A 13735-nucleotide genomic window follows, 5' to 3' on the forward strand; every position below is an offset into this window, starting at 1 on the left:
ATTATGATTTTTATGATTATGCACAGTAAATATTTTTCCGCACAGAACCCTTCAATGAAAATTTTCCTTATAAGTCGCTTTACCGATTCTAGTTTTATAGCATCAAATAAAACTTATCATCAGTAATTTTTTTATCCCTTTCTTTTCGAGCTTTTATGTAAAACCTATACCGAAAATCTGTCTATGCTTACTACCTCATCATCTGCAAGAACAGGAAAAAAAATTAAGGAAAGTATAACGCGTGCAAAGGTCTAAAATAAATAAATAGATAAATATATCCTTGTGTGTATTTGTGCGCTCGCATCACTTAGACCACTAAATATGATTTGGAATTTTTTGAGGGGTTTGAAAGACTTCTTTATTAATGATAAATATTCACTAAATATTGAGCTTCTTCGAAATCCAAATAATAGACGTAATAGAAAACACTTTTTTTTTGGTGAAACAGAAAATGCTTTTGGAATTCACTGGGGTTCATCACGAGATGCAGATAAGGTTTTAGAGCTCATGGCCTTTTCTGCTTGATCATATGATGATAAGTAGCAAGTAGCCATGCATGCCTTCGTCTTCTGCTATGGCTTACGTACTTTTAATTTTACAAACCCCACACCAGCAATAGTGTTGTGGCCTGAACTGAGACAACCTATATATGTCTGGTCTGATCTAGATTGATCTTTTCTGGCCAGATAATCTAAATTATTTTGATCCTTATAATTTATGCATTGCGGGAGACAGATTATATAATTGTGTATGGAGTCCGTATCTTATAATTATACTCATCCGCTATCTTTTTATGTTCACCTTTATATTGATATTTGTACACACGAAGAATCAATAATCTAATAATGTCTAGCTCGTGAAGTTGAACAATAATATTATATATGGAAATAATTTAATAATATCGACTATTGTTTTCACAATCAAAATCCAATTTCCTCAAACGATTGTCATCATCTGCTTAATGAACTATATACAAGCCAAAATAGAGGGAAGGGGCAATGGTCAGACAATATGTCCGAATAAGAAATCATATAAAAAAAGAGAAGAAGTGTGCATAGTCATTTTGCTGGCATTATGTGATCGTCCATGAGAAGAACAATCTCTCTGAGTCGGTGTTCAGCTTCCTGGTAATTATTTGAGGCAACAGCTTTAGCCCATCCGCGAATCTTAATTTTGATCCACTCCATGCCAAGTTCCGAACTCAAGTTAGCAGTGTGAATATTGTCTGCCTGATGAGCGCCAGAATTTCGCTCAATCTCCTGTGGTTTAGCCAGCAAGTGTGGTTGTGGATGTTCAAAGCTCCCATCCAACCCCTCATTACTGATTTCGCATTCTTCCTTGTTATGGCCTCCAGCCATAGCCAAAGCTTCCATTGACATCGCTGCAAATTCCTGCCTTGTAACTCGTACGTATCGCCAATGTATGTTCGACGCTTTCTTAATTATGATAAAACATGAAGTGCATAACTACTTATATATACAAACATATCGGGCAATGTTCTCTTTTAGACCGATCCAAGGTCAAGACTCAATAGGAACACGGTAAGGAAACCCCACAACATTGACTGTACTTATTGTACGTAACCATAAATGAATTTATTACAAAAAGTATCAGTATGCAAGGCTACATTGTCTTACCTAAGAAATGGGGTGCGCATGGGACATATGGATGATGGCAACTATACCGTTCACGAGCATGCAACGTTATCGGAGGAAAACGCGAGGACGTCAAATATTGACCGGAAATATTCTACGATACAATGTCATCAGACTGTGGCATACTATTCAAACATCGGTGACGCAACAGATTACGAGCTAGCTTCATTTTTGATAGTTTCCGCTCGAAACATAAAAGTTCACTTGACAAGGCACATATATTGTTATTTATGTTTTAATTTGCTTGAAAGTTGAAGAGAATATATATCCTGCAGGGCATGTTAATTTCCTATGTATCATCTGAAAAGCGAAATTGGGTCCCTTGTTTACTGAAACATGCCATGTATCAATTCGTCATAGTTAGCATCAATTCACCGTACGGCGTTCGCTACGTAATTCCTTATAAAAAAATTCAGTATAAATATCAATAATTCAATGTCTAGATCCATAATCTTGTGAACTCTTTGGATTCGGCCTATTTATTCATTCAATCTCTATAATCTCAATAATATAGTTAAAAATACTTCAAACCAAGTTTCCATTGTTAAAAAATCTTTCAACAGCGTCATCGCTCGTAAAAGTCCACTAGATCGCTTTGAAAACATGTGCTACGCATAGCAAATGGTAAGGATGTGAGAATGACTGGCGGAAAAAAAGTATTAGTGAGAGTGTGTAATTGACGAGTCAGCATGCACGTGTAAGGGACTGGATTACATATGTGCAAGTCACATGTTTCCTGATGATGTCCCCGCCCACCAAGGGTCTCCTCATTTGTACTTATCCGATTCTGATGATATGGCTCTTCAAATTAATAACCTCATCTCGCATCCACACCCAAGAGCTTTTATCTGCCGCCATATATACTCGAGGCTTGAGAACTCCATGGGTTTTCAGTTGTCTTTTTAGAAAATATGACTCTTTCGGTCGTCTTTGTTTTTGATATATATACACACAGACCCGACTTAACTAGCTTCACGAATAGGAATAGCTTGGAAAATTAGCTTCAATTATATCTTATTTGGATTCTTTACTGCAAAATACTTACGAATGGATCGCTGTCCGCCAAAGAGCATCAAAGTGGGTTTCTCCAGCTTCTTCTGGGCATGGAGGATGGCCGTGCTTTCAGGGAAAAAGTTAAGAGAGGCAAGGACCATATCCATTTCTCTCTATTTTTTTTGCTTTTCAAAAGATATACTTGATCAAGGGAGAAAACCCTGGCTCAAACTCAGGAAGATGTCAGGAGAAAAGGGAAGAGGCAAGATTTTTTCTCTTCTTTTCATGTCCTCAGCTGCCTCACTAAGAACAACTTACTTTTGATGGATATTTGAGTCTTCTCTTTCTCTCGGATCTCCCATTACGAAAATACAATTATAAGTGTAGAGCGTGTAACTTAATTCCTTGACGATGAGTGCGTTATCCTCTGTCATCAAGGTAGAGACAGCAGAAGTCTTTTTGTTGCCTCCTGTTAACCCTTCAACATGTTGTCAAAAGCCGCAACAGACATTGTTTTGTTTTGTTTTTGGGTGTGGTCTGAATTTAATCTTATAACCTTAGGATCACGTTATTGGATCAACATGTATGTCTCTCAACCAATTAAACAGAATGAACATTTGAGTTGAAAGATCGCAAAAACAAACATTCTCGGATCAGTAGTTAGGTTATAAGTCTAATTAACCTCGAAGATATTGCTCATGGTTACCTGGACCTTGTATCTAATGGCCACTACGCAATCACATCCAACTCTTTCCAAAGTTACACAAAATAATAATAAAGGATGTCAAAATAGAGCTGAGATATGAGCCAACCGAGACATTCGTCGGGTTGGCATACGCTCATTATATATTTTTCCATAGGTTGGAAGAAAAAGGATCCGGCGGCGTACGTAACAAACAAAAAGGCAAAAAGATAAGCCCATCGGGCATAAAGTATAACAAATCATGCATTAATTAATCAATCACAGGGATGCCCCTATGGCTGAATTAGAGCCAGTAAAGAGATTCTCGATCATCAGCAAACATTAGGAAGAGAAGTTACACTGGGAACTTGGTAACATCAACAATGACTAATAAATTTATTAATCTTTTATATAAATTAAAAAAACCCCCACAGCTATCAATTTCTTGATTATATATTTTTATCAATTAGGGCCATTATGTGGATCGTGATTGGCGACCTCTGCGTGATCCACGATGTTTTCCTATCCCCTCATTAATCAAGAGGGCCATGAGAACATTTTGTCACTTTAAAACTAAATATTCGTTATATGATCATCGTTTGTTCTTCCTAGAAAGATTAAAGAGGACTTGATTGGTGGGTGATATCTAGCTCTCGTACCCATAAAAGCCAGAAAAGCAAGGAGTTGTCTGTGTCAATTATCATATTGGTGCTTGTCAACAGCTACCCGCTATGTTTGGATGACCCAGCGTTAACATATTTTGTAAATTATGTTTGGTGCTTCATCACCTATTATTAATTATCATTGAGATGCCTTGTGCAGCTAGCTAGCTTGCGTATTCTTCTACCAGCTCCCATTTTATTTAATTTGGCCAATCCAAATGAAGTTCCAAACACTGATGTTGAATACGGTCTTATCGTCAGCTTATGCACGGTGCATCGTGTGGATGCTATATGCAGTAAATTAATTAGGATGGATTCGGATTTCGGAGTTGGCATGCAGAGTGTGGACGCTCCCTCAGTCTTCCAAGCAGCCAATTAAGTAGGACAAAAGTGTTAATATATTTAATCCACAGGATAATGATAATGGTGCAAATCGACCAACATTTTCAACATCCTAGTTTTGAATATCACATCAAAGGTAATGTTTTAGTTGATTAGAGGCCCCTAAGGTCCTAATCGTCATTTCGGTTCGAAATCCCAGTTGAAATTCTTCTCACGGCTCTTCTCTTGCATGATTGCTTAATTTTAGTGGGGCTCCCTTAGCTGTCACCTTCCCATTAAGATACTGTAAATAAGCATTGGTCAAAATTTCAACCAAAACCATTATTGATTAATTGACATATACTAGCTTGTTATTTAAATTTATTTCAACTTTTTCAAAAAATAATTATATTTTGAATATGAAATTAATAATATCATTCTTCACTCTTTCACCCACTGCGATCTTGGACTCAGTGCATGCGCGCGCGTGTATGTGTGTGTATGTATATATCTTTAATCGCCCTATCATAACTTTTTCTAATATCAAAATCTCTGACTATGCGCAAACTTATTAAACCCTAAGGGACCTTTGGTTATTGTTTTTTTGGCTTGGAGATCTGATGACTAGTCCTCGTAGCTAACCTAATGACCAGGAATATTATCGAAGGCTATTGTTTAAAGGACTTTAGGGTGCTGACTGCGTTGAACTTGTACACATCTTCTTATCGAGTCTTGCTCAAGGACGATAGCGAACATGGATTTAAATCCATTTAATTGTTTGGATAATGATAGTGGTAGAAAATTATTTTTAAAAAATGTGTTAGACCTAATGAAGTGAGAAAAAAGGTGAGCCACGGAGGTCCACACCTAACGTAACGTGGTAGTCCAATCAGCGATAAGAAAAATAAAGAAATAAAAATGGGAAGACATGCCCGAAGGACATTGATCCTTGATCTGGGATTAGGCTCTGAAGTTTTAGCATCTTTTTTCAAATGGTATTTTAATTTTACGTGTTATGACGATATTCATGCCGCTAGCTCATTCTTACGGCTATGAAGTTATATAACTGGACTAGGGCCCTGGAAAGCCGCTGCTTACAAAGTGAATCACATGCAAGAGGAAAATGGATTTATAGCTTTAATAGTACCTTTGTTCTATATCCTCATATTTTGGGCCTGAATATAACTAATCCGTACTTGATTAATTTATGCCAAGTAAACGGCTTGGAGAATAACATCTGTACGCGAATTGTGCACCAGCGAATATACATAGCTGAAAAAGCTAGCTATTCCACGTACGTCTTCTTTTGATTCACTTTCCCACTTTGCACTTCCTCTCCTCGGCTAAATTAAACATGAACGTTTTAAATTTCATATCTTGTAATAACGCATACTATTGAAATAATAAAATTCAGGAAAATATAAATTTTTATATACACACGTAAAACTTGATCTGAATGGTCAAAAATTTAAAAATGAGAGATAAGGAATTATGTTGACTACATTCCACTATCATAATGTGGTGAACGCACATAATAGGATTCAATCCAATTCCGATCAAATTATTGCATACCGTTGGAAAAAAAAAAAAAGAACGTTTTTGCTTAAGTGAGCTTTTGCTCTGATGAGAACAACTAATTTTACAACCATTATAGGTGATCCCCAATGATTTTGCCGCCGAAAATAAATATCTATACAACGAACATCGGGTCCCAATTCTGGTTATTTTAATACGATAAATCTCATGCGTGGATAAAAATTTATAGCAATCATGCAGTTGATCTTTTCTTACTGATGATCATATACATCACAGACCTATAATTGATCAGGTTTCGATAATATCCATGAAGCCCTCAACATTTCCTAGTAAAAAACGTCTTGATAGCACAAGATACATGTATATTATACGATTGGAACAGGATCGATTGAATATTTGAATTTCATGAAAGACGTGATGACATTCTTAAATATTAGCCACATGAAAATTCTGATAACATTGTCTTTGGAAAGTGTTCCTAACCACTAGGGCCCTCCCTTATCATGGAGAATCCTTTTACGTCACTCTATTGACATTCATACTTGGTCAACTCTCCCTATGTGTACACAGACCGTAGCAGGCTAGCAGCTACTTAGGGCTATCGACCCTCGTAATTAATTCTCATTTGAGTTAATACACGACCCGTAAATTCTTGGCTTCAACGCTGATCCCTCCATCCAGAGTCGTTGGGTACTAGCTGTTGCAGGTTGAAATGTTTCACTTGCTCGGAATATATTATTTATCATGAATTACCAACTTTCAAAGTTGGGCAGATGAAAAGCTGAAATTTTGTTGTTAAATATTTTAACATCTGTGTACATATAAATGAATTACTTTCCTTGTGATTAAAGACTGATCCATTTCGGTTCAACTCGGGTCTCCTGTAATATCTTTTTTCCAGTGTTTTTGAAGTTGGGATTCTGAAATCGCACTTGCACCTGATTAAGTGTGCATGAAATTGAGTACCTCTGGCTGTCGTTATACTTAAAACTAGAAGAACATAGTGTGCCAATTGAAAATCTGACATATAGATCTACATGCGTTGGTACTGAAATTGAAAGGAGGCCGCTAGATAACTTTTTGGCTAATTACATCAGGAGGGCGTTGAAAATACCCGAGGGGTATAGCTTACAATTTACACTTTCAGCGGCAAAGCAAGCATATTCATATAAAACAGACACTATACATACTCAAGATCCCCACAAGAATACAGTGAATAGGTAACTAATGTTACGGGTCAAAGACTATCTTGAAGCTTATACACGTACTATTCCTTTTACACAAGTACAATACTAGGCACTAGGAAATTTCATGGAACAAAGGGTCCTCCAGCAGGAGGTCGGGCCACATGGAAGGACCACCTTCTCCATAATTAACAGTATTTGTCATTGCAATCTCTGGCACAGTGGAAGGAGATGCAATACTGCTTGAGCATGAAAGAAGCCACGGTGAATTGGGAGAACTTTCTCCCTGACTTAATGACGATGGTGGTTGATGAGAGTTACGTGGTGATTTCAACTCTGGCATGTGAGAGAACGAGTCGTATCCCAACTGGAGGTTGTTGACTCCAATTGGAGGCGGATTATTTATAACATTGTTTTCCGACTGGGTTGAAATTAAGGCAATGTTATTGTTCGTCGGATTCAGGGACTCCAGAAGGTCAATATTAATGGCATCCAAGTTCGTGAAGTCACGGTTTAAGTTGGCTTCAGTTGCAGAAGGTTGAGGCTGAGGATGAAAGAGATGTTGTAAGCCTTGAAGTCTGGCCAATTGAACAGCCTCTTCTTGCAGTCTCAAAGCAACACTCTGTTGCCATGGTTGATGGTCCAGAAGTCCTTTTAGATTAGCTAGAGCTACGAGATGAGGCAAACTTGAGAAAAGATCAGTTCGAGGTTGGTGTGTCATCGGATCATAACCCATTTGGATGAGCTTCTTCTTTAGATGGGTGTTCCAGAAATTCTTGATCTCATTATCTGTCCGTCCGGGTAGCTGGCTCGCAATCGCTGACCATCTTGTGAAAGTGAAATTTCAAAGTAAGCGGTTAGTTAGCTCTTCATGTCACAAATTAATTTAGTTGCTACAAAACAGCGTATGATAGTTTTGAAATTACTTGTTTCCCAGGATGGCATGGAGATTCAGAATCGTTTGTTGTTCTTCTTGAGAAAATTTCCCTCTCTTTATGTCAGGCCTTAAGTAATTCGTCCAGCGTAGCCTGCAACTTTTCCCACATCGGTTCAGCCCTGCAGAAGTTACAAGAAAAATTGATCACCCACTAAGTAAAGACTGTGGCCCAAGATTATATATACATACATACACATATATATATCAATATGAACATGGGTAGTATGCTTGCCTGCTAGTTTTGGAAGAGCTCTCCAGCTCCTATGACCATGCTCTTGAATGAAATTAACAAGCTTCTGATCTTCTTCAGGAGTCCAAGGGCCTTTCTTTAGACCAATCTCATCGCAGCACGGTGATCTTCCCATTTTTTACTATATACCTTATCCTTACCTTTCTTCTTCCTCTCCTTTCGGCTTTTGTTCCTTGTTCCCTCTCTTTCTTGCAATGAGAACCTGAGATGCTTATTTCAATTCAGAGACCATCCCAAGAAAGTGAGCTGCCTGCTTCACATCCGACCTTAAGTTGCAGCTTTCTATCTTATTTATAAGCCACCACTGCTTCTGTTTCCCCAGCCCCATCATAACAACTCCCAATACAAAAGTAACTGAGAAGATATTCTCATGTGGACTAGCTCCACAAAAGTAAGATTGTGGAGCAGCAGATCATAGGGCGACACGTTAGTCATGGCTGGAGATCAAGGCCCGATGATTCTAACTGATTTGTCAAATAATACAAGGTGTTCTACAATTATAGATCTGGTGCACACATGAATATTCCTACAAAAGACGTGTCGACTTTTTACTTGCCAGTTGAACAACCATACATCTCTTGCATGAAAAGACAGAAGCGCCCCTCAGCCTCCAGCTTTCATTTCATCAATATTTTAGTTTTGACTTCTTTTTTTCAGTGCACATAACGGGTCTGTGTCTGTCCTTTTTCGCTGGGCTAATTAATAATGAAAATGACCTCTCCTTGTGTAGAGGAGGGGGACCAACATGCACACCTCATTCGAGTTCATTGGCCATATGCATTTGCGATCGATGGCTTAAGTTGTCCAAAATTATTGGAAGCCATATATGATTAATTATCATCTCAAACTGGGAAAGGTTAAAAGGCAAATGCAGAAAGCTATTTAGGATATATGCATATTAATGGATCATAGTGGTTGTTGAATCTCTTATCAGTTAGTCACTAACCATTACTCTAGCTAGTCCGGTTTTCTTTTCACGTTTTGATTTTCCTTTCTATTTAATGCCATATGAGAGCGAGTGAACAAGTTCTTTTTACACGTCTTGTTCACCTTCATATTATCGCGCTTTAACCAACCACATTTTGCATATCAGACATGGAGGCAGAGCAGATATGATGAATGATGAATAAACCGACAATGGCTGGTATACATGAACTACCAAACCATTACGAAAATTGTAATGCTCGTTAGATGCTTTATATGAAAGCCAAAAATGCATTACAGCTGTTATTTTTTTCCCACGTATTAGATGTTGGCGATCAACCTCATATAAGTGCAACAAAAGCGAACTGAGGACAGACAATTATATATCTTGGTTATCTGTCATCACAAAATATTAAACTTGGATTAAGATAGAGACATGAGAGATTATGACCCATTGACCTTCCAAAGAGCTTGTTAGACGGGAAGTTGGTGTGGCGAACTTCTTAATTTCTGTACCCCTTTGAAATGTTCCGCATCCTTATGATGAAATATTGGGAAGGTAATTGGCTATTTTTATTCAATTACCCGGCCTGTCCTTGTTCCAGTCAGGGACAAAGACTTCATATTTTTTTAACCAAAAAAAAAAAAGGAAAGAGAGACTGAGAATATTGCGCGCACGTAGTACGTATACATACAAGAACAAGTAATCTGTCTTCTGGCGCCTGTCCACTTGAAGAATTAACATAAGATATATGCAATTCTGATTCTGTAATTACTCTTCCGTTACTAAATATAAGACCCTTGTATATACTAGTACCGGGGTCTTATATTTAGATCAGGAGGAGTAGTTATATATGCAAGTCTTGAAAGAAATCCTTCATCTGCTTGGTCGTAAAGCTATCTGCGGCGAGGGGTGCTTTGATCTTCTTATGTACTCGATGATGAAATTTCATTGATTTTCCATTATCGAGGGGCCGGGAGAAGACAAGGGCTCGATATATCGTAACCGCAGCAACATGCGGCGGTTTAAGTTTGGAAAACCACTGTTTAGAGACAAAACTCATACTTCGTGCCTGAATCAGGATGACGATCTTAAAAATGATAAATCCCAATCCATGGTTCCTCATGAAAGCATCTTTAACTTGTACGACTCGAAGGAGAGGTCATTTCGTACCATCTGTTAGTGGATCATTTCATGGTGGTTCCTTTTTCCTTAGAGATCTTTATTTTCCTACACACAGTGCTTGTTCATCAACTTGAAAGGTGTCGTTGTCGTTTATGCCTAATTATGTACGTACACACACACACACACATATATCTATATAGAGAGAGAGGGATTAGGGAGAGTTTGTGCGTGAGATTGCTTGTTCATGGACTTCATTAGTTTCTTTGTCGGGTGGACTACTCTCAGAGAAGAGAGAGAAAGAGAGAGGGCAGGTTTAACTTTAAGAGCGTTACTGATGTCACTTTAAACAGTGATGTTTGTTTTGCTCATAAGAAAAATCAAGCTTCCAATGTCAGTTAAACCACTGAATTGCTTGTTCGCTTAAGTTTCTACCAGTTACATCTAAACTCAGACTTCCTCGCCTCTCCTTGCCACGTATATATATTGGTTTTGCTTTTTCCATTTTCATGCGCAAAGACATTCTCCTACATTCTTAATTAATTATTTCAAAGATGCAAGTGTCTATCTACTGGAGCTTCTTAGGGTTGGGGGCCTTGGGGGAATAAAATAAAGAAATAATGGTAACAACTCTCAGAATTTCTAACGCAGAGTCTAGGCTACAAAATTAAAGAAAACGTAAGCATTTTCCCTATCATTACATGTTCAAGACCTTACCTCTGTATTAAATTATTGAATGCGAACTGCTTGGTTTCTTTTCAGTCCAAAACCTTCAATATATATAATCTCCTTCAAGAAAAGTTTTAGTTGGTTGTGAGCTATTCTGTTTCTTTTTAGACCTGATCGAGCAAATATCTTCAGCAGCCTCTCTGGTCGATCATGGTGCATTAGGTTAAGTTTGAGAAATCAATTTTATATATACGCGGGGAAAGATAGGAGGTGGTGCCATGAAAAGGCCAAAAGGCCACGGATCATGACAACCAGAATAATAAACGCTGCGTATAAAACTTCAATTGAGGCCAATTCTTCAGTTTGCCTCCATTGTATTTGAATAGAGTATAAATGCATATCTTGGATTTTTATGTCTTGGATGTCTTTATTAGATGAAATTTGTACTTAAAAATTCATCAGAAAAATGAGAATTGACAATTCATTTTCATGGATAGAAACAGAACCTTTTCTGCTTGAAAGTTCTAGATTTCCACACCTTTGAGAAACACATAAAATATATGCAATTTGAAGCCCGTTAGCTGCTTCCAACTAGCCAGTTAACTAGTTTGGATGAGTGCTGCCAGGCTGAGACATAATTTTAGGGGGATAGAACCTGACCGATGGCCGAGAGCCCTTTATAAAGTACTATTAAACAAACACCAAAATCATAAAGAGGAAACTAGCTAATTGCAGCAGGGAATCTTGTTATAAAATGACCTATATATATGATTATGAGAGAATCGGAGGCAGTCATGCAAGTTAAGAGACGCCATTACCGTCAACTCAATCGAAGAGAGAAGGTTATTTGGAGAAGAAGACTGGCTCTACTTTCAGTGGCTGGAATCATTGAATCAGAGACTTCCGTCGAAGAATAAAGCAAGCGGAAAACAGATGCTGCATCCGCATCTTTATTTATTAAGTATTAGTTTATTATTTGAGTATATTAGAAAAAGAAAAAAAACCAAAAAAACCGTTAAATAGAAAAATTATAAATAAAGACCCATGATATTATTAGCATGGTTTTAATAATAATAGTATGGGTTTTGATAACAATTATTTGTAAACAGGTCCCTATGTATAATTTTTCTATTTCAGGTCTGTTTTTGTCATTTTTCTTTAAAAAATTTTGTTAAGTTATTTATTTGTTACAAATATTTGTTAAATTTCCTAAAGTATTCTTTTAATTATTATTATCTTTGGATGAAAACTTTCTTAATATGTATAATGGATAGGGATACTTTAAAAAAAGAATTATAAATTTGAAAAACAAAATAGATTAAAGTCTTATATTTAAAACTAAATATAATTCTCAACTAGCTCTTCTATAAAATATTAAGAGTAGTATAAGAACTAGACAACTAATTTACAAGTATTAAAAAAATTAATTAAAATTATTTGTAACAAATGTGTCTTAGTTTTCCTAAATTATGCTATTTAATCATGTGTATTGGAGTTATTTTTTTAATTAGAAGCTGTTAATATGTGCAATTGATAAGAGCATTTTTAGCAAAAAAATTATAAATTGGAAAATAAAACGGATTAAAATATTATATTTATAGTTAAAATCAACAACTTATTTAGCTTTTATATTCAAGATAGGATTGGATTGGAGGCAGTATATCATACTATCCGCTACGATTTTACCGTGTTTTTTCACTGCTTACGATCCGTTAGTTATATTATCTCCAATAATGATGATCCGCTCGTTTATATTAGGCATTTTGTAAATGCACAAAATTTAACGGATTATTATCGGCAAGTTAAAATGCATGAGAGGATAGAAAAATTCGAGAACTTCCTCGTAGGGAGGTTTATTTTGCAATTTTTTAATGCTATATTTGGTTTTCTATTTTTGCCAAAATCCCTACTTCACGTAGAAATACCATAGTAATTATTTTTTTCAGAAATAATTCTTTTAGGAATAATGACAAAAAAAAAGTTGGAATTTTGTAAATGCCAAACAGAGAATGTCAACAAAAGTTTATTGTCATTTACAAATTCAGACCTGTAAATACTAAATAAAATTGTGCTACCAAGTTTAATTTGGGATTTGCAATTTCAACTTCTTCTTCTGTCATTCTTCCATTTTTTTATCTTTTGTTATCCTTTTCCTCCGTGTATTTTTTTCTATTTTCATTTCAAATAGTTTTCCGCAGGAACTAAGGTACATGCATTTTTAATTACTTTTGTAAATCAGATATAATGAAATATTTTGACAAGTAATTAGTAGCAGCAAAGTACGCTGGCAACAGAAAAAAATAGTAGCAGCAGAAGAAACTTTCGACTTTCGAGTACTTGGATGGTTTATGCATTGACTTAGCTTCCCGGACCGTCTATGACGATTCTTTATGCGCATGCAAAAGTACATGTTATTTTTAGATACCATATTCAGTCCTAATTATAAGAATCAGTTAACTAATTTAAAGAGATTAAAGAAGTAAATTGAATTAGTTATTTGTCTTAAATAGGTGTTGTCTTTACTAAAATATCCTTGCTAATCAAGTGTATCGACTAGAACTATCATTGTTAGAAGGGCTATTTTGAAAAAAAGTATAAATATGAGAGATAAAGGGGATTGGGGTTTTATATTTAGGACCAAAATAAAAATCAAACGGGATCTTATATTAAGAAGCGGAGGTAGTACAATGGTTTATTTAATACATATACGAGTTCAATAAATAGATCTAATAAAATTTATCCAATTATTATAAAAGTATCGTCTTAATTCTGTTATTTATTGCTCACAAGTATGTTTAT

At 36.2% G+C, this 13735-nt stretch overlaps 1 protein-coding gene across 1 annotated transcript; it reads right to left on the minus strand.

Annotated features, from left to right (window-relative positions):
* Positions 1 to 6955: 6955 nt before the first annotated feature.
* Positions 6956 to 8465, minus strand: LOC114733302 (transcription factor MYB53). The gene is made up of 3 exons (XM_028920749.1): positions 8203 to 8465; positions 7960 to 8089; positions 6956 to 7860 (listed from the first exon to the last, which is right to left on the minus strand). The coding sequence occupies exons 1-3, from the start codon at positions 8333 to 8335 to the stop codon at positions 7149 to 7151; spliced, it is 975 nt and encodes a 324-aa protein (XP_028776582.1). The 5' UTR covers positions 8336 to 8465; the 3' UTR covers positions 6956 to 7148.
* Between the last annotated feature and the right edge of the window lie 5270 nt (positions 8466 to 13735).

The sequence above is a fragment of the Neltuma alba genome, unplaced genomic scaffold (assembly GCF_004799145.2).
Source record: "Neltuma alba isolate B1F8T4 unplaced genomic scaffold, ASM479914v2 tig00012991_pilon, whole genome shotgun sequence".
Taxonomy (NCBI): domain Eukaryota; kingdom Viridiplantae; phylum Streptophyta; class Magnoliopsida; order Fabales; family Fabaceae; genus Neltuma; species Neltuma alba.

Bases quoted from the DNA above. Each gene is read 5' to 3' on its own strand.
- LOC114733302 (XM_028920749.1), bottom strand. From the start codon at position 8,335: ATGGGAAGATCACCGTGCTGCGATGAGATTGGTCTAAAGAAAGGCCCT. The intron at 8,090-8,202 runs GCAAGCATACTA...TAACTTCTGCAG, and splicing joins AGCTCTTCCAAAACTAGCAG to GGCTGAACCGATGTGGGAAA. The intron at 7,861-7,959 runs GTAATTTCAAAA...CACTTTCACAAG, and splicing joins CATGCCATCCTGGGAAACAA to ATGGTCAGCGATTGCGAGCC.